Genomic DNA, 22,469 nt, shown 5'->3' with positions numbered 1-22,469 from the left:
AGGCAGCAGAGATGCTCTCAGTCCAAGGTGAGATCAACAAGCAGCTGCATGTCAGCAGCAGCCTGGCTTTTAGTGGTAGGTAGGGAGTCAGAACTTCAGGCCAGGAGTTCATATATATAAATATATATATATCTTACAGCTTTCAGTGCCTATTAAATAGTTTTTTTTCCACAATTGGTTGTAGTATTTCATAGGTGCAGGGTGTATACTCACTAGTTTTTCAATCAAGGCTTAATTCTGCTTTAGATACTTCAAGAACAAAAGCCCCAAACCCTCAAAAAAGGGAAAGGAGAGAATGTGTGAATGTGAACTACTCAAGTTCAGCATTAATATCTGTTCAGTTCATAACTCTGTTACATTTTTGCTTCTTTGCTAGAGGAAATATGAACACTTTCTTGAATATGGTTCTTCAGACCTTGTGTTGAACTACAAGTCCTCTCATATTCTTTCCTCAGTTTTAGTTTGCTTTGTTTGAAGCAATTCAGCCATTGTATTGCTATTTAAATAATAACTGAGACAGACCTGGCTGTTTCCTTTACTGCATTACAGGTTTTGTCCTAATCATAGCTGTTTTTTAAAGCACAGGGCAACCTAGGAGGCAAGATACCTCTCCCAGCTGCTTACTCACACTGAGATGCCTGAAAAAGTTTCTGGGTGATGAGGAGGTGAACCTGTAACTGTAATGCAGGAGTAATTAAAGATGCTTCCATAATAAGTGCATGTAACATATATGGGATTAAAGTACTTTTGGCTGAGCCATCACCATGGTTTTATGTACACATGTGCTGAATTTTCTGAAGGTCTTGGCTCCTTTCAGCAGTGTTGAGGTTTGTATCTGCTAATTTGTCACCTTGTAGTAAGGCAAAATGTTTCCTTGCTAGAAATGTAATAGAAATAAAAGTCTTGAAAAATGGAAAGATTTGATTTCTTTATATATACTTGGTTTGGTAACAAAAACTTGAACATTCTGACTGGGTGGCACAGGGAAGGTGTGAGAAGTGGATCAAGTGGTTTAGTGGCTGCTTGCTGTCACCATCAGGCAGGAAACTTCTGTTCCTCTTTTCTCTCCTCTTGCCAGTTCTGCTGGTGGTTAGAGAGACTCAATTTGCTGGTCAAATTAATGATGCTGGTTGGTATAAAGCTCCCTCATCTTTTCCTGAATGTGAGGGAAATGGGGTTGATTGGAGGGCCCAGGGAGAGGAGGAGGAGCACTGAGTCATCTTCCTGGCAGTGGCAAAATGTTGGATCAGCACTGAAGAGAGAGTGTTATTTCAGCTTTAGAGAAGGTAACTCAGTTTTCATATAGTTGGAGAAAATGGATGCCTAGGGAAAGCTTGAAAAAAAATCAAATGGATCAAAAAATTTAGAATTAAGCTTTGGCAAAATCAGTCATGGTCAGGAATTTGTACTTTAATTTACATATGAGCAGACAGTTATATGGATAAATTCTCTGGTGGTGTTCTTTTTATTTGAACTATATGGTAATAAAACTCTGTCAAAAATGTTTAAGGCAGTCTTTTACTTTAGCATTTTAAGTTAAAATGTGTGGTGTTCTGTATCTGTCAACTATCTGTGTTTTCTTGCATTCTGAAAACAGAGGAAATGGGTGGATTGGGTTGGTGGACAGGAATTCAGTGTAATTGCAGACTATTTGGAGATACTGAGATTTTGCTAGAAGCACCACTAAGTCTGTGTAAAGCTGTTTTTTCTTTGCTGAGCTTGTTCATGGGCTTCAAAGCTTAAGTAAAAGTGGAAGTTGTTGGCTCATATTGTGAGTTACCTGAGCAGGTAACCTGGTTTTGAAATAACAGGAGGCTAAATTGAAATCTAATGGGGAAACTCTCAAAAAAATTGTAAATTTGCATAAGTATTAACTAGGTATAGAAAATTAATTTTCATATCTTCAGATATATCTAAGCACACTGATGTAAAAGCAGATGATCCCAAAAAGGAACCCATCATCAAAATGTTACCAGAAGAACAGGAAGAACTAATTGTAGCTGGAGAAGGACATCCTGGCTTTTGAGGCTGAAAAAAAGATTTTGCTGTTGCAGTTGCCACACTGGAAAGTGTAGATAAATGTCTTTAAGATTTCTGTTCTGAAAATTGCATTGAAATACCTGTAAATTAAAGTACAATACTAAGAGTTTGCAGTATAAAGGAAGTGAAAAATTAGATGCTGTTATTAAGGATATTTTGACCCATTGGCTGGTGATGGCTCTTCAGGTTTTTTCAGCATCCTTGAGTGAGTGAGTTCCTATTATTTTTAGGACTGGAAATTTGTGAAGAAATGGTTATGTTGAGGTTCAGAACATAAAATCCAAGAAGTTAAAATATTGTCTCTGCTTTTGATGGAAAGTGCTTAGCAGATGATCTGAACATGATTTTTCAGATAGCATTAAAAATGTCATTTTAGGGTGTGCTGGTTTGCTGTCAGGAATCAGTTTTGTTGGAAACTGAAGACTCTGCTGATCTGGAAGTCTGGGGAAGTGTGATGGTGACATGTGAAATACTCAAGATGCTAGTTAGGAAAAAAAAGAAACCCAGACCAAATAAAACACAAAAACCAAACCACCAAACCCTCAAGCTGTAGATCTTAATTTCATGCTGAATGACTTTTGTTTAGCATGTCCAAATACTAATTAAGAAGAATAAAGAGAAGTTGCAGCTAGTGAATTCTGTTTGTGCTATGCACTTGGGTCACAGGGGGAAAAATACAGTTTAATAGTGAAAGTTTGTGTCAAATGTACACTAAAGGAGAAATTCTGGTGTCCAGCCTGGTTACAACAGGGATGTTAAGGGTACAATATGTTTTCAGTGTGCTGGAATATATTCAGACTATACTTTTGCTACTTAGTTGTGAAGATTACAAAGATATATGCTTGATTTTCTAAAGACTGAAAACCTCAGTGTTGCTTTTTAGTGTTTTAGAAAACAAAGCTAAAATAAACCCCACCTTACTGAATCTCTGCTACTCCCTGCCTGTGACTGAGAGGACTGGAATGATTAATTGAAACATGGAAAAGCCTTCTTAATTCTTTTCTTAAAAAGAGACTATAGGGGATAGCTCCATTAAAATGTCTTCTAATTGAGCACTTTAAAGGACAAAACATGTTTTTCAGGGAAATTTTTGGGGGGGTTTTTTGAGATGCAAAGGTTAAATTTAGTTAGTTGCCTAAATAGTTCACCATTACCCAATAAAATATTTATTCTCAGTCTGTGGTTACCATCAAGGGGTGTCCTTGTCTTTCCCTGGTAGGTTTTCTCTCCTAGGGGCTTTGGAACTCTTCTCCTTCCCCAGTCAAACCAAGTCTGTCTATTTTTACAAGCCTTTTGCCATTTTGGGAGCATTATTTCAGATGTGACAGGATTTTGTGCTGACAGCAATCTTCCTGCCACTGGTGTCACATTAAGCCTGGGAGGAGAATTCTTTTACTGTAATTGGGAAGATGGAAAAGGCTTTCTCAAGGAGTAAAGCTGAGCTTTTTCACTGTCAGACTGGGACAAGGTGCCTAAGCTGTGCTGAGCTTATTCTAGGCTGGTACTGTCCATGGGGAAGACTTCTTTCTTCTCTACAGGTATTCTGCATGGTTAAGTTTTAAGTTTTTTTCTGTAGGTTTTCCAGGCATAAGATAGGAGTTTCTGGATTGAACAACTGCACAGTGCAAGCTGAGGAAAACTTCTTCCAGAGGAGACCCACAGCAGAGACCTTGGGCAGTTGCTCTGCACTCTGTGGGATATCTGATGGTCCAACTGGGCAGACCCAGTGGCTCAGATGCATCTCAGAAGTGCCAGGTGGGGTTAGCACACACAGTCCAGCTCTGAGGTGGCTCAGGAGTAGACTTAAATTCACTGAAGTGGAATTTATACTGTGTGCTGTCTGAAAATCCTTCAAGTTTTTGCCTGGAGAGAGATGTGGCCATTCTAATGTCAGGGTTTGACTGCTGTGGCTCAGCCTTGTGATCTGGGTTGGTTCACTAAGAAATGCTGCTGCTGCTGCTTTGCAAATACCCCAGTGGAAATGGCTGAAGCATTAGGAGCTGGTTTGGGCTGCACAGGAGGTGTCTGGGTGACACCTCTGCATGACTTCTTGCCTCTGTCTTTTGTTTAGAGGCATCCTAGGAAGCAGTAACAGCTTAGTCTGTTCTAAATGGATTTCTGGTTTGAGAGGTTTTGGGTATAACATGGTCTGCTCACCCACCATACCATGTCAGAAAGGTGCTTCCTTTACCTATTGCATGATCTGTTTCCAGCAAAGGTCCTTTTTAATCTCAGGAAGGGAAGGACTTGGGAAAGTTTAAAACTTTAAATCTAGTTCTGTTTAAAAGAATTCCTTCCAGATGGTCTGTTTTGTAGTGAGGACATGAGCATGGCCTCTTGAAGTCCCCTAGAAGTTGAGTTCCCCCTCCCAAAGTCTGGCCCTTGCAAGTGTGGAAGGAACAGCCAACACAAAACTTAATGCCTGTTGCAAGATTTTTTTATCTTTACTTGAAGCTGGCATCTTCCTGATGCATGGTTTTGTTGTCCTGCCCTTGGGGAGGGGAGTTTAACTATTTATTGTTTGGATTTTATCTTGGAAGGAGATTTTGAGGCAGAAGACAAGCTGGTTTGGATATATTGCAGTGGTTTGTAGTGCCCTGAACTTTCACACTTTGATAGGTTTACCACTAAAACCAACAGAAAACAACCAAGGAACCAAACCTCTGTGGCAATAAATGACCTGAGCAAACTTCAGGTTTACCATCTAAATCTAGGAATGACATTGAGGTGAAATCTGGGAAATGCAGCAGAATCCAAGTAGAGGGGGCATCCTCCTACCCTGGGTTTTATATTTAGATTTATAAGGTGAGGAATACCTGCTGAGGAAGCTCTCAAGCTGCCCAAGAGGAGTTTCTTGTGCTGTGAAAATTGCAGGAGAAGGCAGAGCAGTAGGTGTGGACTGAAGCACTGTGATGATGGCATAATCCTAAACCTGGCTTCCCAAGCACTGTCTGTAGAGAGGTTGGTTTGTAATTGGCATGGTAATAAAGAATGATTTTCTTCCCCCAGAAATGTCACTGGGTGTCACGAGTCAAGGCTCAAAAACTTTGGAGAATGCTCTTTTAGAGGCTCTGGATATCTGGATTTGCAGGAAAGGAAACCCTCTCTCAGTTGTGGTCTGGGTAGTTGTAAGACAAAGCAGGGACCTTGTTTTCCTCTCCTAAAAAGGGGACTACAAGGAGCACAAAAAATGAGATCTGCAGACTTGGTGTATGTGCTGTTTAAACTTGAATATTCCAGTCCTGCTCTATTTAAGAGAGCATAACGAGTATTAGCAAGAGGTTTAGTAACAGCTGGGTGTATTTAAGCACATGAAAAATATAAAAAAAAAACTATATATATATAAACACACTATATATATTGGCATATATATATATAGTTTGTATGTGTATATATATTTTTTTTTTTCTTTTTACTGGTACTGACTGCTGAAGATGGACTAAGGAATGACTTCAGTCTGAATGAAGATTGGTCAGACCTTTGAGAACATGACCAATACCTGTCACCATAACTTTGTCTCTCTTGGTTTGCTTTCACATCTGTCTTTTGGGATGAACTCTCTTTTGTTAAGAGGGATTAAACTTTCCTGTCTTTGAGTCTGAGAATTACCCAGTGCAGAAAAACTGACTGAGGAGGAATCTAGAGCAGGGCGTAGAACCCGTCTGATTTAATTAGTGATATATCCTTGTTCAAAATAATTATTGGCATTTAAAGAGATTATTGCTATCAATAAAATTGCATGTTTATTTAAGCTCCAATGGGTAATCCCATACATAATGGCACAGTAATGTGTGCTAATATTACATCATGATTAGAAAGGGTATTGCCAGATTATTTAGGTACCTTTTTGATGATGTGCCAGACCATAATTAAGGTGTTTTTGGATTGGGATGATAGGGTAAGATTATAAGAACTCTGAATGAGAAGTCAGAAACTTTGAAAGAGCATTTAGGTTCAAAGTTCATCTTTTTTCTGAATCATGCAAGAGATGAGGTGTAAAGGTAGAAAGAAGGGTGTTTGCTGCTGATGTATCTGTTAGGGCAGGTGTGTCAGGACAGGACTTGTGTGCTATGAAATTGATGTCAAAATGGGCATTTTTGTTGAAAGGCCAAGTAGAATCAGCTGTTCCTGAGGACTTTTTATTATATGTTATATATTAATATTATATATTATACAAGTAATGTTAGCAATGAAATGTAGGCAGGTAAGGCAGAATACAGTGTCTGTGGTAGCTGGTTGGGTTTCTTCAGTTTATTTTTTGTTTGAGATAAAGGTATTCCACATGCAAAATCTCTGCATATTGCAGTGCAGCTCTTCTTTCTGCACCCTCAGTTTAGAGCTGATTGGTTGCTTTCCTGGGTTTGCCAGAAGATCAGTGTGGTTTTTTTGTTTTTTTCTTTTTTCCTTTTTTTTGTAATGAGTGTGTTCCTGGTGTCTGTACTGTGCTTGCCAATTGCAGTTGACCTTTAAAGATATCCAGCCTGACCTCCTGCAGTGAGCAGGGGCATCTTCCAGCAGTCTGGGCTGCTCAAAGTCCCACCCAACCTGTCCTTAAATACTGCCAGGGATGGGGCATCCACAGCTCCTCTGGACAGCCCATTCCCAGGGAGCTTTTGCTGGATAATTCTGCTGGCCTTGTTTCTGCCAGGATTTGGGGCACATGACTTGCATCCCCTTTTCCCTTTTTTTCTGGGCCCCTCAGCTCAGGAAGGAGATTGAGGTGCTGGAGCAGGTCCAGAGAAGAGCAAGGAGGCTGGGAAGGGATCCAGCACAAGTGCTGTGAGGAAGGGCTGAGGGAGCTGGGGGTGTTGAGGCTGGAGAAGAGGAGGCTCAGGGGAGACCTCATCACTCTCTCCAACTCCCTGAAAGGAGGTTGGAGCCAGGGGGGGGTTGGGCTCTTTTCCCAGGCAACTCTCAGCAAGACAAGAGGGCACAAGAGGTCTCAAGTTGTGCCAGGGGAGGTTTAGGTTGGACATTAGAAAGAATTTCTTTCTGGAGAGGGTGATCAGGCATTGGAATGGGCTGCCCAGGGAAGGGGTGGATTCTCCATCCCTGGAGATATTTCAAAAGAGCCTGGATGTGGCACTCAGTGCCATGGGCTGGGAACTATGGGGGGAGTGGATCAGTGATTAATGACTTGGTGATCCTAGAGCTCCTTTCCAACCCAAATGATTCTGTGATTTAAACCAACAACAAATTTGATTTCTGTTACTATGTGAGTGGTGTTGGAAGTCTGTCATTTATAACCTCACTGGATGTAAAGCCCAGTGGCTGGGGCTTGGAGGGGAAGGGGACATGTGGCTGGCAGCCTCTTCAGCTGTGTGGAGTCAAGAGTATTGGCTCTGTGTTTCTCTGGTTGCTGAGCAGTGTGCTAGACAATCCTCCAAATGGGATGGGTATGGTGTGGACAGATCAAGTAGTAAGTTCTAATTGTATCAAGGAGTGAGTAGTTCATTATAAATTGTTTTTCATAGCCTCTTGGCCATGCTGAAGTGATCCAGAGGTGGGGTGTTGGAATCAGAGAGGTTCTGACTGAGTATCTGAAGCAGCTCCTCCACCTCTGTAGAAGATGCTCAGTATCAGTTGGCCTGACCCCAACCTCTGCACCCCATTGTAGGTGTCTGCCTAGATGGCAGGATAGGGCCTCCTCCTCATCTGAGCAGCTCTGAGTTTGAATTCTGTAAGCCAACACTTCCCAGAACCACAGCAGTGATGCAGGGCAATGCAACTCTGCCCAGTGTACACTGGCCTGACTTTTTCAGGGTGAGAAATTTGGTAAGTGCTGGTTCTTACATTAATAGGAAACAAATGGGTGCTCTGATACTGGGGGAATAAATACATTGTCTGAAGACAATGTTCAGAACCTCCAAAGTATGATTTCAGTTTGGGGAAATAAATATATTGTCTGAAGACTATGTCCAAAACTTCCAAAGTATGGTTTCAGTTTTTATTCTGTAATAGTTGCACACTCAGTTGTGGGAGACATGGTGTGAATCAGTGTTGGATAGGTATGCACATAACAAATCTTTTAAGGTATAAGGTGAATTATTTTCAGAGTTTTGTATCTAATTTGACCCCGTTTAACAGCTAAGGAATTGAAAAGTTACTGATTCATCACTGATGAAGGTATCTATGAACCAGGATCTGTTTGCTTTTTATAATGTGGGAAATTGATTTTTTTCTTGGGGGTGGGGCAGGAGGGTACCATTCATCAGTGCATTTCTTTACACTGTTTGCACATTTATATATGAAAATATATATGCACTGCAGAGGCAACTGTGCAGTGATGTTTGCATATGTAAAACAGGCTGTGCTGAATGATTTGCAATAAAACTTGTGTAGGAAAAAAACCTGCCCAGCTGTACCATGATTTTACGAGTCTTGTAAATGAGGGGGATTAATCCCCTCTTGTGCTCTTCTGTATTGGCCTTGAACTTTAGTCTTGCAGCAAAGAAACTTTTTAAAAATTAACTGTTAGAGAAGTTCCTCAGTCCCAGCATTTCTACTGTGTAATGTTACTGTAGAGGGGCCACTGATTTCAAGTATACTTAAAGTATTTGACATTTTGTTTCATAGTTTTTTTACTTGTAGCTAGAGCTGTACAGTTTAGATTTTTATATAATGGGGAATTTAATAACCTCTTAATTTTTTTTTCTACTTTTGAAAAAAGAGAAGGTATATTAGAACTAAGCCCACTTGATATTGGATGGGGGAGGGGTAATAACTTTATGGCTTAAACGGGAAGATTTTTGCTGTGGAGTAATACACATTTGCCAAACTTCTGGTTTTGGGCTTAACCCCTCTGAGCTTATCCTTACTACCCCAGGGTTTATTTTATTTTTTAATTCTTCAAAGGTCTGATTTGGGAGAGGTAGTGAAAAATAGTTTCTTCCTGCCATATTGTAGTTAATTAAATGTTGAGGTCTCAGGCAGCTGTTAACAGTTACTTTGAAGTAGCTGATTTTTTTGGCATGTTTGCAAATGATTTTTAACTAATAACGCATGTGGCTGAAATCTAAAGAAGTGTCTTTGCATTTTTTTTTGCTGTGACTTTCATACTAACCTGACTGCTGGCCACTGAAGGAATTGGTAAATTGTCCACTGCCGATGGCAAAGCCTTCGCAGATCCCGAGGTTCTCCGCAGACTGACGTCCTCTGTCAGCTGTGCCCTGGATGAAGCTGCAGCTGCATTGACCCGGATGAGAGCAGAGAACAATCACAATGCAGGACAAGTGGACAAGTATGTATTGAGGACTCCCCACCCCCAGTTTCCCCATTACAGACTGTAAGTTGGTATTTTTGTTTCAAATTCTCTTAATCCGATAGTTCGCTCGGTGTTGTGTCTGCTCCAACACAAGCAGCAGCACTCAGTGAAGCTGAAGGTGTAACTACAGCTCATCAGGTTACTGGCTTCAAAACAGTATAAAAAAACATTACTTCCTAACCTGCTGCTCTTTCTTTGTGCTAGATAGTTGATTTCTTTTTTTTAAACAGGACAAATTCCTAGCTGTAGAGGAGTTCACAGCAGTTCCCTAATTACTGCCTCTGCACACTTTGTTGGAAACTAATGAATCTAATCCATTGTATTAGGAGTTGAAGAGAATGCTAGTACTTACAGGGCAGCAGTTTTCTATGGGAGGTTGCTCAGGAACTGCAGGGAAAATGGAACTGTATTATGAGATAACATTTTGTAATTTACAATTAATGAGGATGACATTTAACTCCCGTAAGGACAGAACTGAGATTTTTTTTTTTCATGCCTTCTCAAAAGCTTCTACATTGGTGATTTCAAAGCAACTTTAGGGGTGCTGAAGTATTTTCTACTCTGACAAGTAATGCAGATAGTTTCTTAACTTTTGGGATGACTGCATGTGGTATGGCTGCATATACTGTTGAAGATCTAGGATCAGAAATTGAAAGTCTTAAGTTTCACTTGGATGTCCTTTTGAAATTCACACTTGAGATCTGCAAAAAAGTGTTCACAGCAAGGGCTCTCTTGAGTCATTGCTTAAAATATAAATACAAATACAGAGCAAACACAGTTACAGAAGCTAGAGAAATGACATCTGTATCAAAATATGGGGAGACAAAAACAGGCTTGAACATAGAAAGGAAGCATAAATAGGTGGAAGAAGGCCTGATGATGTGTGGGGAGCATGGAGGCAGCACCCAAGCAGATAGGGAAGTGTTTAGGAAAGCCAAAGCTCACCTGGAGCTGAATCTGGCAAAGGGCATAGATCTGCAAAAAGGAGAATGTGGAAAGATGTGAGCTTGCCTCAGAATCTGGCAGGGGAAAAATCTGGACTAGATTTTGTTAATAAACAAGCTTCCATGTCTTGTAAATAAAACATACTGAAATGCATCACATGCAGTCCACTCCTTTTTATAAGAGAAAACTCTCCCTCCCTTGCCCCTCCCTCCCCTGGGGCATTCACTGACCATGATTCCTTGCATGTATTTTCTAAACAAAATTCTGTCATCAGTTGCAGAAGTGCAGCTGAGTTGGAGCTGAGCACAACTTGCTTTCCTTTACACTTGTGTAAGCAGTGATTTAACAGTTGTTGCTGTTAGACTTTTTCCCCCCTTTTTACAGAAAAAGATTTAAAGGACAGGTGTCTTGGTTTGAAATAAAATGAGGCTCAGCTCACCTTTGTCAAGCTTAGTGTTATTTCCCTGTGTCTCAGGGGGAAATACCTATTCTCCCTGCTTCAGATGGTAATTGATGGGTAAAGCAGTGACAGACTTCTGAGCTACTGGAAGATTTTATCTTCTTCTAATTCTTAGCTTGTAACTGCCTCTTATTCCGCCCCTCCCTCCCCCCCCCCCTTTTTTTTTTCTCTAAATTTGAATTAGCAGTGTCCCATGTAGGATTTGTAAGTTTTTTGCTGTTTCCCTGGCTCATTTAATCTATCCTAGATTTTTATGTAATATGTTTTTAAGAATATACACGAAAGGAAACTTTTGTAAGGCTTCTCTCCTTTCTTCTGTTAGGATGTCCTTAGGTAAGGTAGGATTTTTCTTTCAAATGGCTGCTTAAATTAAGAAATTGATGCTTTCAATTAAAAGAAACAAAAACTTTAGGCTGGTGCAGAGAAGGGAATTGTCCCTTTACAAGACAGACAACAGTCAGAAGTTTGTCTTGTTGCAGTGTTCAGTATCAGTGGTCCCTGTTCACTTTTTGGCTTTAGCTCTACTAGAAATTCACCTTGGTAGCCAGAGTCAGTAGTTTGTCAGGGTCATAACCCCTGTGGATCTGGCATTCCCCCATAGTGTGAGTACCATCCAAGAGCTTTACTTCACTGTCTTGCAAAGACCACAGATTACCTAGATTTGAACACTGCTTCTGGTGTATTTGAGCCCTCATGTGAGTTAGCATCTTAGGAGTACAAGAGCTAATTCAGACTTAAGCAAGTTCTTTATTTACTTGCAGAATTGTGGAATGGGAGGGGTTGGAAGGGACCTCTGGAGATCATCTCATCCAACCCCCCCTGCCCAAGCATAGAATCATAGAATCCTAGAATTGGCTGGGTTGGAAGGGACCTCAGAGCTCATCAAGTCCAACCCTTGATCCACTCCCCCTGTGGTTCCCAGCCCATGGCACTGAGTGCCACATCCAGGCTCTTTTGAAATATCTCCAGGGATGGAGAATCCACCCCTTCCCTGGGCAGCCCATTCCAATGGCTGATCACCCTCTCCAGAAAGAAATTCTTTCTCATGTCCAACCTAAACCTCCCCTGGCACAACTTGAGACCTCTTGTGCCCTCTTGTCTTGCTGAGAGTTGCCTGGGAAAAGAGCCCAACCCCCCCCTGGCTCCAACCTCCTTTCAGGGAGTTGGAGAGAGTGATGAGGTCTCCCCTGAGCCTCCTCTTCTCCAGCCTCAACACCCCCAGCTCCCTCAGCCCTTCCTCACAGGACTTGTGCTGGATCCCTTCCCAGCCTCCTTGCTCTTCTCTGGACCTGCTCCAGCACCTCAATCTCCTTCCTGAGCTGAGGGGCCCAGAACTGGACACAGGACTCAAGCTGTGGCCTCACCATCATAGATTCACTTAGAGTAGGTTGCACAAGGTTTTGGAAAGAATGTGTATATACATATTTTTTCTTAAAAAATATCTGTAAGGTATATTTTCTAGTGAGGTTAGTTTTAAGGGAAGCCTTTGTCCTTGCACAGGAAGGGCCCCCCCATCTATTGTGAACTTATTCTGTGGTAATTGATCTTTCAGTCGCAGTTTGGCAGAAGCATGTTCAGATGGGGATGTAAATGCTGTCAGGAAGCTGCTAGATGAAGGAAGAAGTGTCAATGAACATACTGAAGAAGGGGAGAGTCTCCTTTGCTTGGCCTGCTCAGCAGGCTATTATGAATTGGCACAGGTAAGTAACAAATGTAATCACAGCTAAACCTTTCTGAAACACTCTCTAACAGGCTGCTTTGATAGGTAAACATTTTAGCTGATTATATATGTATATATTTTTTTTTAATAATCTAAACAGAATATCATATGTACAGTTCATTGTGGGCTTCCAGTTATTGTCTGTCTTTTTAATGGAAAATGCTGCCATCTATGCCTTTAGGTTTAAGGGACTTGTCTGGGAGATACATGTTTTATGATCTCTTTTTCTGGCACTGTTCTAGATGCAGGCAAACTGCAATATTGCAGCATTGCAATATTAGATATTGCAAGAGTATCTAAAGTAAAAGCAAAATCAAACAGTGGTTACCACTTAATCCTTTTTGTTGTTGTTGTTTTTATTATTATTCACATCTGTATTAACATTGCAGTGTGTTAATTTTTGGCTTTATATTTGAGTATCTAAGGATGGAGTTTGTGCTTCTTTGCAGATGTTTAGGTGATGGTCCTTAGAACGTGGCTAGCTTGATGTTTTTGTGCCAGGCCAGGAGTACAAGGAGAAAACTGTTAACCTGTAAGCCTGACCCAATGTGTGCTGTGGTCTTGAGTACAAGTTTGCAGTTTCTCTGATGTCATTCTGATTAAGGAATTGCCCCAGGACTTCTGAAGATGTCAGTATTGTGCTCTAACTTAATGTTGATTTTAGCAAGAGGAACAAAAGCATGAAAACCAGAGCACAGTGTAGGTAGTACCTATAAATGGTCCTGGGGAGTGCCATTGTGCTTCACCTTTGGGGCTGTTACTGCACAGCTGGCTGGGGAATCACTCTCACAAGCTCCACTGAACTAAAACCAAAATGTTGGTGTGAAAATTTATTCATCCAAGTGACTTTTTTTTCTCTAGGTGCTCCTAGCAATGCACGCAAACGTTGAAGACAGAGGGAATAAAGGAGACATCACACCCTTAATGGCAGCTGCCAGTGGAGGCTACGTAGATATTGTCAAACTTCTCCTTGTGCATTGTGCAGATGTCAATGCCCAGTCTTCAACAGGTAACTGGGAAGCAGGGACATGAAGGATTAGTAAGCCTGGGACATAAGATGTGCAGCAGTTCTGAGCATCTGTGGCTTTATCTGATGCTTGCATTCACAATAAAACATGACAGGAATCATTAAGAATGGTCCAGATACATGGTGGATGTGTTTAGAGTCTTACCTGCCCATTACTAAGGATTAGTTTTAGTACCAACTAAATCACTGTTCCTGTGAAAACCATTATGGTGTTAGGTAACTAGAAAAATACATAAAGTCTATTTTTTCTCACCTGTACAAACCAGAATTACCCAGTAAGACCATGGGTTACATCTGACCAAGACCAGTTATCTCAGTCTATTGCTTTTTAGCAAGAAGGAAGGAAAATTATTTTGAGCATTGAATGTTGTCTACATTGCTGATGCTTGACCACAGCTTAACTAACCTTGCTGAGAGTATTAACCTGCATTTGGATTCTGCTAAGATTAAGAAAGAATTTGTTCAAATTTTTAAAAATTCAGGTGTCTGAACTATGAAGTATTCTTTTTATCTTTATGTTTAGCTATTAAGAACTTACCTTAAAATTGACTGTAGCATTTAAAACATAAGACATTTGTGATTGTTACTTACAGTACCAGAGTTCTAAATTATAAATCTATTTTCATCCATCCAGTAAAAGTTCTTCAAGGGATTTCAGGATGCAATTACAGGCACAAAAAACCCAAACACCCACCCTGCCCTCCCTGCCCAAGCTCTACAGTGAGCATGAAAATGCTCAGTGATCACTGTATATTTGTATTTGGTCTCTCTTCATGTGCTGAAGTAGGAAACATGATAAAAAAAAAAAAAAAAGTGATTTGCAATTTTGTCTTAGCAATAAAACTTTTTCATTATAGTTGTGTTGGGATTTGTTGGAGTAACATTGCTGTGAGGTTAAAGGCCACTGGTGGTGATGTACATGGTTTTGTTCAGAGCTGTTAAAAACTGTTTCCTTTGCTGTATGAGGAATGGGTGATGGAAAAGGCTTTCATGTCAACTTCTTCTTCTCTGCAGGGAACACAGCTCTCACTTACGCTTGTGCTGGAGGCTTTGTTGACATAGTGAAGGTGCTATTGAAAGCTGGTGCTAATATAGAAGACCACAATGAGAATGGGCACACCCCCTTAATGGAAGCAGCCAGTGCAGGTCATGTTGAGGTTGCAAGAGTATTGCTGGAATATGGTGCAGGAATCAACACTCACTCCAATGAGTTCAAAGAAAGTGCACTTACACTTGCATGCTATAAAGGTATTGTCTCTTGCCTTGGTTTGTATTTTGGGTTACATTTATTTGCTAGGATTTGTCTAACTAAAGCTTCCAGACATGCTTTTAAGTATTTTTTTAAGAGTTTTGGAATACTGGATTTTGGTTTAAAACTCAACATCAGTCAGGAAATGCTTAGCCATGGTATACTGATATCAAGCATGTCTACTTCTGTCCAAATGTGGTGGGCCTGGATTTGACATGTTGCATCTGAAAACTTGTGACTGGCTGCATCCAAACTTGTGCTTTGACACACCACCACTCTCCTCTTCCTACACTACTGCATACTTATTTAATTCACCAACTATCTGCAAGTTCTGAAAACTTGGCTCTTACTTGTTGGGAAAATGTAAAGTTAAAATGAATGTTCCTGGAGTACCTGATGGGGGTGAGGATGCTGGTATTATTCCTGGATGCTTCTCCTTCTGTGTAATAATGGAGATTATCTGTGAATTGTTGTGCATTATGAACTTTTATGGACTTTTGACTTAATTTCTTCTGCTATTTGAAGTTTCTCTATAAAGTAACAGTGCAATAGTAATCCAATATGCTCCCAAGGTATTTTTCTTTAGAAAAACCTCTAAGTTCCAACAGTTGCTTTTCTCCTAATAGAAGATTTAATAATGCAGATTATTGTCATAGTAACTTCAGGTAACTCTGTGGTTAGAACTGGAGGATGCTGTGCATAACCTGTGTGAAACTTGCATCTGGATTTGCCATTCATGTCCTGCAGCATACAGTAGTTCATACAGAGAAGTTTCAGCAACAGTACTCCAGTTTGTTGGAGGGACATTCCCTGTTTCTTGTGACCTAAAACTCAGTAGAATGATGTAATGTAAGATCTTAATTGACTGGAGATTTCCTGTGTTACCTTTGGCAAGGTGGTTGAGGCACTTTGTTTTCCTATTGGTTTGCTTATAACCAAGTCTTGTCTTGGAGGAGGGTACTCACTGACAGGATAAATATGTAACTTTTAAAAGACAGATTCTAAAATGACAGAAACCACAGGGGAATTTGAATAAATGGTAAAGTTCAATAGAAGCTTTTAAAAATAGTGTCAGATAACATAATATGGCATAAAGTGTGTATCATTTCTCAGAAATATGTCTTTGAATGCTCTGAATAAAAAGCTCAAAGCTCAAATCTGCATGGACCTCTCTCTAGAAGATAATTGCCTCCCTGCCAGTTGTGTGCTGCCTTGGAACACTTAAATAGCATGTCACTGTAGAGCTGCATAAGGAATAAGCAAAGTCTTTTATAGCTTGATGTCACAAGGAAAGGTTCCTCTTTTGAAGCTGAATCGAAGAGATGAGATTGATTAGAGATTTTTTTTTTTTTTAGAGTACTTTAGAAGAAGCAGGTTTGCAAATTATACCTTGGAAAAATTCTAATAGCACATGGGAAATCTGAATTATTTCATTAAGCATATTGCCTGTAGTACTGACCATTTATGATAGCACATGCTTACTTACTCTTCTCTGTTTCATTTGAAGGCCATTTAGATATGGTTCGTTTTTTGCTTGAAGCTGGAGCTGATCAAGAGCATAAAACAGATGAGATGCACACAGCACTAATGGAGGCCTGCATGGTAAATAGCTTTTATTTGTATTGCTTCCTTTGCAGGGAGAGGAATCAAAGAGATTATTAAAAAATGAACCTTTGTTAACAGGCAGCTCTGGGTCTGCCAGTATGTGTTAGTCTTTCTTCTAAGAAAGCCTTTCTTGTAGTTACCACTGGTGAACAGCTTCTCAGCCCAATTTGTCAAAGGGAAAAATTATTCTAATTCTTGGGGGTGTGATGTATTATTTCAAGTGCTCCTTGTGTGAAGTGTAACTAATCTGCAGTGCAGTCAGGATAAGCCCAAGTCACAGTGTCTTTTGCAGTTTTTGCAGGGTTAGTTTTCCACCTTGGTCATTTATAAATAAGATCTCTCAGATCATCATGGGATGAGCTTTCCAGAAGTGCACTGAGCTGGATGATTCAGGCCTTACACTTGTCCTTTCACCACTGCAGGAAGTGTTTTGCATGTGGAGATGGTTTGCTCTCTGCTAGGTTTCTGCAAACAGTGCCTGTGAGGTTTTTATTTTGAAATAAAATGGTCAGTCAAAAGTAGTTTAGTCCTTAGTCCTTGGGCAAGTGATATAATTTCAAAGCAGCTGCTGAGGAAGAACTTTCAAAGAGTTTCATCTTAATAAAGAGTGTGTATTGAAACTGGTTTTGTCCAGACCTTAGGTGACCCTTTTATCTATTCTTTGAGCTGGGGAACTTCTTTGAAGAAAGAACAGGGACCTTGTTTTCATAAGAAGCACAGCAAACTGAGGAAAGCTCCATTTGCTCTCAGTAGCTTGTGATCCTTAGAAGATGGGCTGCAGTGTTTCTCCAGCCTTCTGAGAGCCTGGAGGATCAAGTGTTCTTTTAGAGCAGTTGTGAGGTGATGATGCAAGTGACCAGGGTCAGATTATAACATCTCAAGCTGTGTTGGAGTCTTCCAATAGTGAGATGGTAATGGTATCCTTGAACAGACACCCTCAAATGAGAACCAAGTGTCAGGAAGAAATTCAGAAGGACACAGTTGCAGTGGGTGTATGCTGCCATATAAAGGAGGGTGCAGCATGACTAATGTATTCTGTTTAGGGTTAGTCTTTTTTTTTTTTTTTTTTTTTGCTTTCCTGTTGGTACAGTCTGAGCCCTGGAGGAGGCTATGAAATGTCTTGCTTTAGGAAGATAAAATTGTGTGGGTTGCTTGCAGAAGGGAACCATCCCACCACATTATTGTGACTTTTCCAAGTCTTCACTCTTTTCCTTGTAACGAGTGCTGCAAATACAGGAAGCTGAGGTGTCTGTTTACCAGTTCTACTGTAAGTGCCTCCTAGTTCTAGTGTGTTTAGGTCAGGACAGAGTGCCACACCTAGGATAATGCCTTTAGGTAGGTGAGGTGGCTGTTGGCTTTTAGCCAGCTTCTCTGAGAACAGCAGCCTCTCTGTAATTTGCAGGCATGGTTGCTGGCCAGGCCAGGGTACTTACTGCCTGCCTGATGGCCAACTAAAGTGTTGCTGGGAGTTGCATGTTTGATATCCCTCTTGCTCCCTTTTCTATAGCTCTGTGTTAGCTGTTTTTGTGTTGTGTCAAATCCCAGGGGAGCCACTGTGTCAAAATACTGGGCTCTAAATTGTGAAAACTGTCTGAGAGTTTTTACTTGGTCTGGAAGAAGCCCATATTCCTGTGGCAGAGGGAGTAACCAAGGTGATGCACCTGGTAACTCTGTAGCTGCAGCATGCAAGGCAGCAAGTGGTTTTCTCTTCACAGAGAAATAAAAGGAGAATGCTTTGATTCAAGTCAATCTGTTTCAGTTCTCCAAAGTATCACAAGTTTGGGTCCCAGTTTCTGAAGTTAGGTTTGTCTTAGATGTAGATGGAAACCTAGGTGTCAGTTTAATCCATGTGCTACCATAACTACATCATAAATTGAACCATCATAGGTAAAAAGACCCTTTCTTACATAATTTTCAGAGCTAGTATGATAGTGGTTGCCACCACAGCATCAAATGACTTCAGCTGTTCTTCTTTTTTGTGTTCACTGTTGCTCTGCAGGATGGACATGTGGAAGTGGCACGTTTGCTGTTAGACAGTGGTGCTCAAGTGAATATGCCTGCAGATTCATTTGAATCTCCACTTACTCTGGCTGCTTGTGGTGGACATGTGGAGTTAGCAGCTCTTCTTATTGAAAGAGGAGCTAACCTGGAGGAAGTTAATGATGAAGGTTACACTCCTCTCATGGAAGCAGCCCGGGAAGGCCATGAAGAGATGGTAGCCTTGCTACTGGCACAAGGTGAGACCACTGCCACTTCTTGAGTGTTCATTATGAAGAATGCAGTGTTGACTTTTTGCCATTAAATATTTTGTACAAATTCCTCTGATGCAGCAGCATGTGGCTCTCACTGCTCCTAGCTGTAACTACAGAGCAAAGCTGACCCATCCAAACTGTGGAGGTGATGGGCATTCACCCTTCCTACCCTGTGTCTGGCTGATTAAAATAACAGCTGGTTTATTTCCTAGGGGCAAACATAAATGCACAGACTGAAGAAACACAGGAGACAGCTCTTACTCTGGCATGTTGTGGAGGCTTTTCTGAAGTAGCTGACTTCCTTATTAAGGCAGGAGCTGATATAGAACTTGGTTGCTCAACACCTTTGATGGAAGCTGCTCAAGAGGGTCATCTTGAACTGGTGAAATACTTGCTGGCAGCAGGTATGTGTACAGTGCAAATGATTTAGCCCACAGATATTATAGACATGATTTTCTAACTAATATTGAAGGTACCTGGGCTTGGTGGTGGCAGTGCAAACTGTATTCTCAGATATTTTTGCAAGAAGAAAAAGAAAAACTTACATTGTAAAATTGTTTGATACTGTTAACAGGGGAAAGTGTCCCACAGACCACTGTATTCTGTTGCCTATCTAGATGTTCAGTAGGAACATTGTTTCAAGTTAACTGCATTTAGGACAAAAGGTTAATACAGATAATGCTTTTTTTTATATGCTACTCCAGCTTTGATTATCTGCAGTCATTCTCCCTGCATAACTAATAGCTTAGGAATTGTGCCCTGGGAAATAATGTGCAAGACAGATTCTGGAATGTGCTTATTTCTATAATGATTGTGTTTTACTACTACATTATACAGTAGTAAAAATGAAGTCTTGCTGGATTTAGGGGAAAATGACACTTGAGTGTCCATCTGTCAGTTTAAAGTTGGTAGAGACTCCAGTGGAGTAATGCTTCTTAAAATAATAAATTTAAAGGAGCTGCATTTTGGAAAACTTCCTTGTTATGGGAGGTGATTTAATTGTATGCTCTTTTCTAAGAATAAACATCAAATTGTCTGGATTTGTAATTCTAGAAAGTAAAGCTCCCTGCTCCTCGAGGGACAGTAACAACTGTGTCTCTTTGTGTAGTGACACCAGCATGTGACACCCATCCCCAGCTCACTTGGAATGCTGCTTGCACTTCACCTTTGATAATGTAGGAAGTTAACTGAGGAGTCTTGTTTTGGTATCAGGGAGTCTCTAAATCTATCTCACACCTTGAAAACAGGAAAATATCCAATCACATTTTCATTTTTTGGGGAAGAATAATGCATTACATGGCAAGAACCATGCAGTGTTTCTGTGTAGCTGGCATATGTGAAGCTAGTGAAATTATTTCAACAAAAAGGTTTTAAAGCAATTGATTTTAAAGAGCAGGGAAGAAATGAAAGCTGTAGGAGTGTCTACTCTTGTAGTATTAATACTGACTCAATAACCAGTATTTTGTTTGGCCTCCCTTGGCGTGCAGCTCTCTGTCAAAGAGAGTCTAGGCTATTGCCTGGATTCACTTTTATTTAGTGTAACAACTGAAATCTTCATTGCTGTAGAGGGACAGTAGGAATGAGTGAGCATATAGGTTCAAGTGCTTAGATTGCCACCCATCTTTTTTCCAAGCCTTGGCTTCCCCCAGAGATTTTTGCCTGAAGAACAGTTGTTACCACGAGAGCAGTGCCTGTGGAAGCTGTGGTCACTAGGATATAGCTGTTGTTACAAATAAAGTGCCTTGATTTCTGTGTTTATCTCCTATGGAATACTTGATAAGGTGGTGTCCAATAAGACAAATTACTGTGTTTCTAGGAGCTAATGTCCATGCCACCACAGCAACAGGAGACACAGCTTTAACCTATGCCTGTGAAAATGGACACACTGATGTTGCAGATGTGTTGCTTCAAGCTGGTGCTGATTTGGTAAGATTTATGCTGCCTTTTGTGGGAAAAGTTCTTGGGTTTCAAACTGTACACCAAAGCTTAGCTGCTTAGAGAACAGGAGTATGATTTTAGCAATCAGATTCATATATGGGTGTGAAAAGAGGCATGAAATAAACTTACTAAAAAGCCTGCATACTCAATTTGGTCTAGAAATAAAATGTTTTTTGTGTAATCTTTGCTCTGATAAGTGAAAAGTTTTAGCTATAGCTTACACTTGTCAGAGTTGATGATTTCCATTTCTGTGTAATCTGTAAGTTTTAATTGTTTAGCAGGACATGTTTCTGTATTGCCTTTGTTCATTATGCTGCTTTATTATTCTCAGACTCTGTGTATTGGACTTTGCCTACTCCACTGCCCTGACTTTAAAATGTTTTAATGTTAGGTGCTAATACTTCTCCTGTTCCAATTTTAGTTTCTGAACACTGTGAACACTTTTTAAAAATACAAAAGAAAAAAAACCAAAACAAACTAAGCCATGCCTTTTAAACGACCAGTATAATAAAATCTCTTTCCTTTGCTCCAGAACTATTTTATTTCCTGTAAGTTTTGGGTTTAACATACTGCTTTCACAGTGTTTATGTTTGGTAATGCATTTGTTCATAACTGCTCTATTTAATAATTATCTCCACTTTTTTGCTACTATGTAGTGTAAGACCTAAAACTTCCTTTTCATCAGCTATAGGCATATAGTGTATTTTTGGCTTTTCAGCAGTAAAAAGGCATTTAGGAGCATTATGTCTAATAAGGCATTATTATGTCTAATAAGGCATAAGCAACAAAGGTTTTTCTTTTGGTTGCTCTTTTCTTTTTTCTTCCACTATTCTTCCACTTCCTATTTCCACACTTTGCTCGTGTGTATTTTTTTTAATTTGGGGAGTGGGTTTAGCTTGGGTATTTTAGGCTTTCTTTTAAACAATAAGAATGTCAAAAACATCTACTGTTGAACCTGATTAATCAACATTCTAATGAAGTTACTTCAATCTCAGTCTTAAATGAAGTTTTTTGTTTTGTTTTTTTTTTTTAAGTTTCTTTATGGGTATAATTAATGCTGTGACTGTGAATTCCACTCTTCTTGAATATACAGCTTTTCAGGCCTTGTTAATTCCAATGTAGTGAAGTTCTGCTTCCTATGTTCCTGCCAGGGAGGAAGATGATGTTAATAGAGGTGTGGATGTGTGTGTGTTTACACCTGCTGCACTTTGGATAATTCAGTGGTGGGTACTGAAAGCCAAGCACTTTAGTAGAGGCAGGATTGTTTTTGAGATTTTATTGGGTATTTAGAGATACTGAAGTACTTAAAAAAAAACGTATAAACCATTAAGTATCTTGCAGTGAGGTGCAAAGACTAAAACAAAAAAATATAGCAATGCAGAACTTTATAAAAACATGCAAGGGTGCTGCTTAAAAGTCACTTCAGATTTTTAGTGTCATTTTAATGTTTTCTTCTCATCACTAAGGTGAGCCATGCTTGGGGTGTTTAGCATCTAGTTCTGATCAGCATTGCTGAGAAAAATCTTACACCTTCTGAAGTTTCATTTTACTGCATTTTCTTGTGCTGCCAATCAAAATGAGGAGCTGTCAAGAAAAATGTAGCAAGGAAGCAAAGGGAAATTGCACATGAAAGGGAGACAAGCCATAGCAGTCTACCAGTTTTGAATTCTGATTGCAAGTAAAAAAACCTGCAGCAATGCTTCTGGCAGGCCCCTCAGGTTTGAAGCACTTTGCTTTTGAAACTGTGTGGCTTTGCTTCATGAGGAGTTGTAAGCTGTTTTGAATAGATTTTTTTAATCTTTAACTCTTCTGAGGAAGGTTTCTGAAGCATGTTGCCTTACTGCTGGAGTATGAAAAAGCTTCTTTGGCAGCAGTGTGGGAAATTATTCTTCTAGATTTCACTTGTCATTAAATCACATGAGACAGTGTCACCAAATTGTCCCAGGTAATGTAGGTGGAAAGGGAACTG

General features: G+C 40.1%; 1 protein-coding gene across 23 annotated transcripts in view; it reads left to right on the top strand.

Annotated features, from left to right (window-relative positions):
* ANKHD1 (ankyrin repeat and KH domain containing 1) overlaps positions 1-22,469 on the top strand; it is a 112,798-nt gene that overhangs the window by 30,517 nt on the left and 59,812 nt on the right. For 22 of the 23 annotated variants that reach the window (XM_071759034.1, XM_071759021.1, XM_071759033.1 and 19 more), the window contains exons 3-10: positions 9,124-9,280; positions 12,262-12,409; positions 13,291-13,438; positions 14,471-14,704; positions 16,213-16,307; positions 18,310-18,547; positions 18,775-18,966; positions 20,379-20,488. In XM_071759034.1, coding sequence (XP_071615135.1) covers positions 9,124-9,280; positions 12,262-12,409; positions 13,291-13,438; positions 14,471-14,704; positions 16,213-16,307; positions 18,310-18,547; positions 18,775-18,966; positions 20,379-20,488 — 1,322 coding nt within the window. The remainder of the gene's footprint in view (positions 1-9,123; positions 9,281-12,261; positions 12,410-13,290; positions 13,439-14,470; positions 14,705-16,212; positions 16,308-18,309; positions 18,548-18,774; positions 18,967-20,378; positions 20,489-22,469) is intronic. The other variant, XM_071759038.1, reaches the window with a different exon arrangement.

The sequence above is a fragment of the Heliangelus exortis genome, chromosome 15 (assembly GCF_036169615.1).
Source record: "Heliangelus exortis chromosome 15, bHelExo1.hap1, whole genome shotgun sequence".
NCBI lineage: Eukaryota > Metazoa > Chordata > Aves > Apodiformes > Trochilidae > Heliangelus > Heliangelus exortis.
This window is presented reverse-complemented; position numbering and strand designations above follow the sequence as displayed.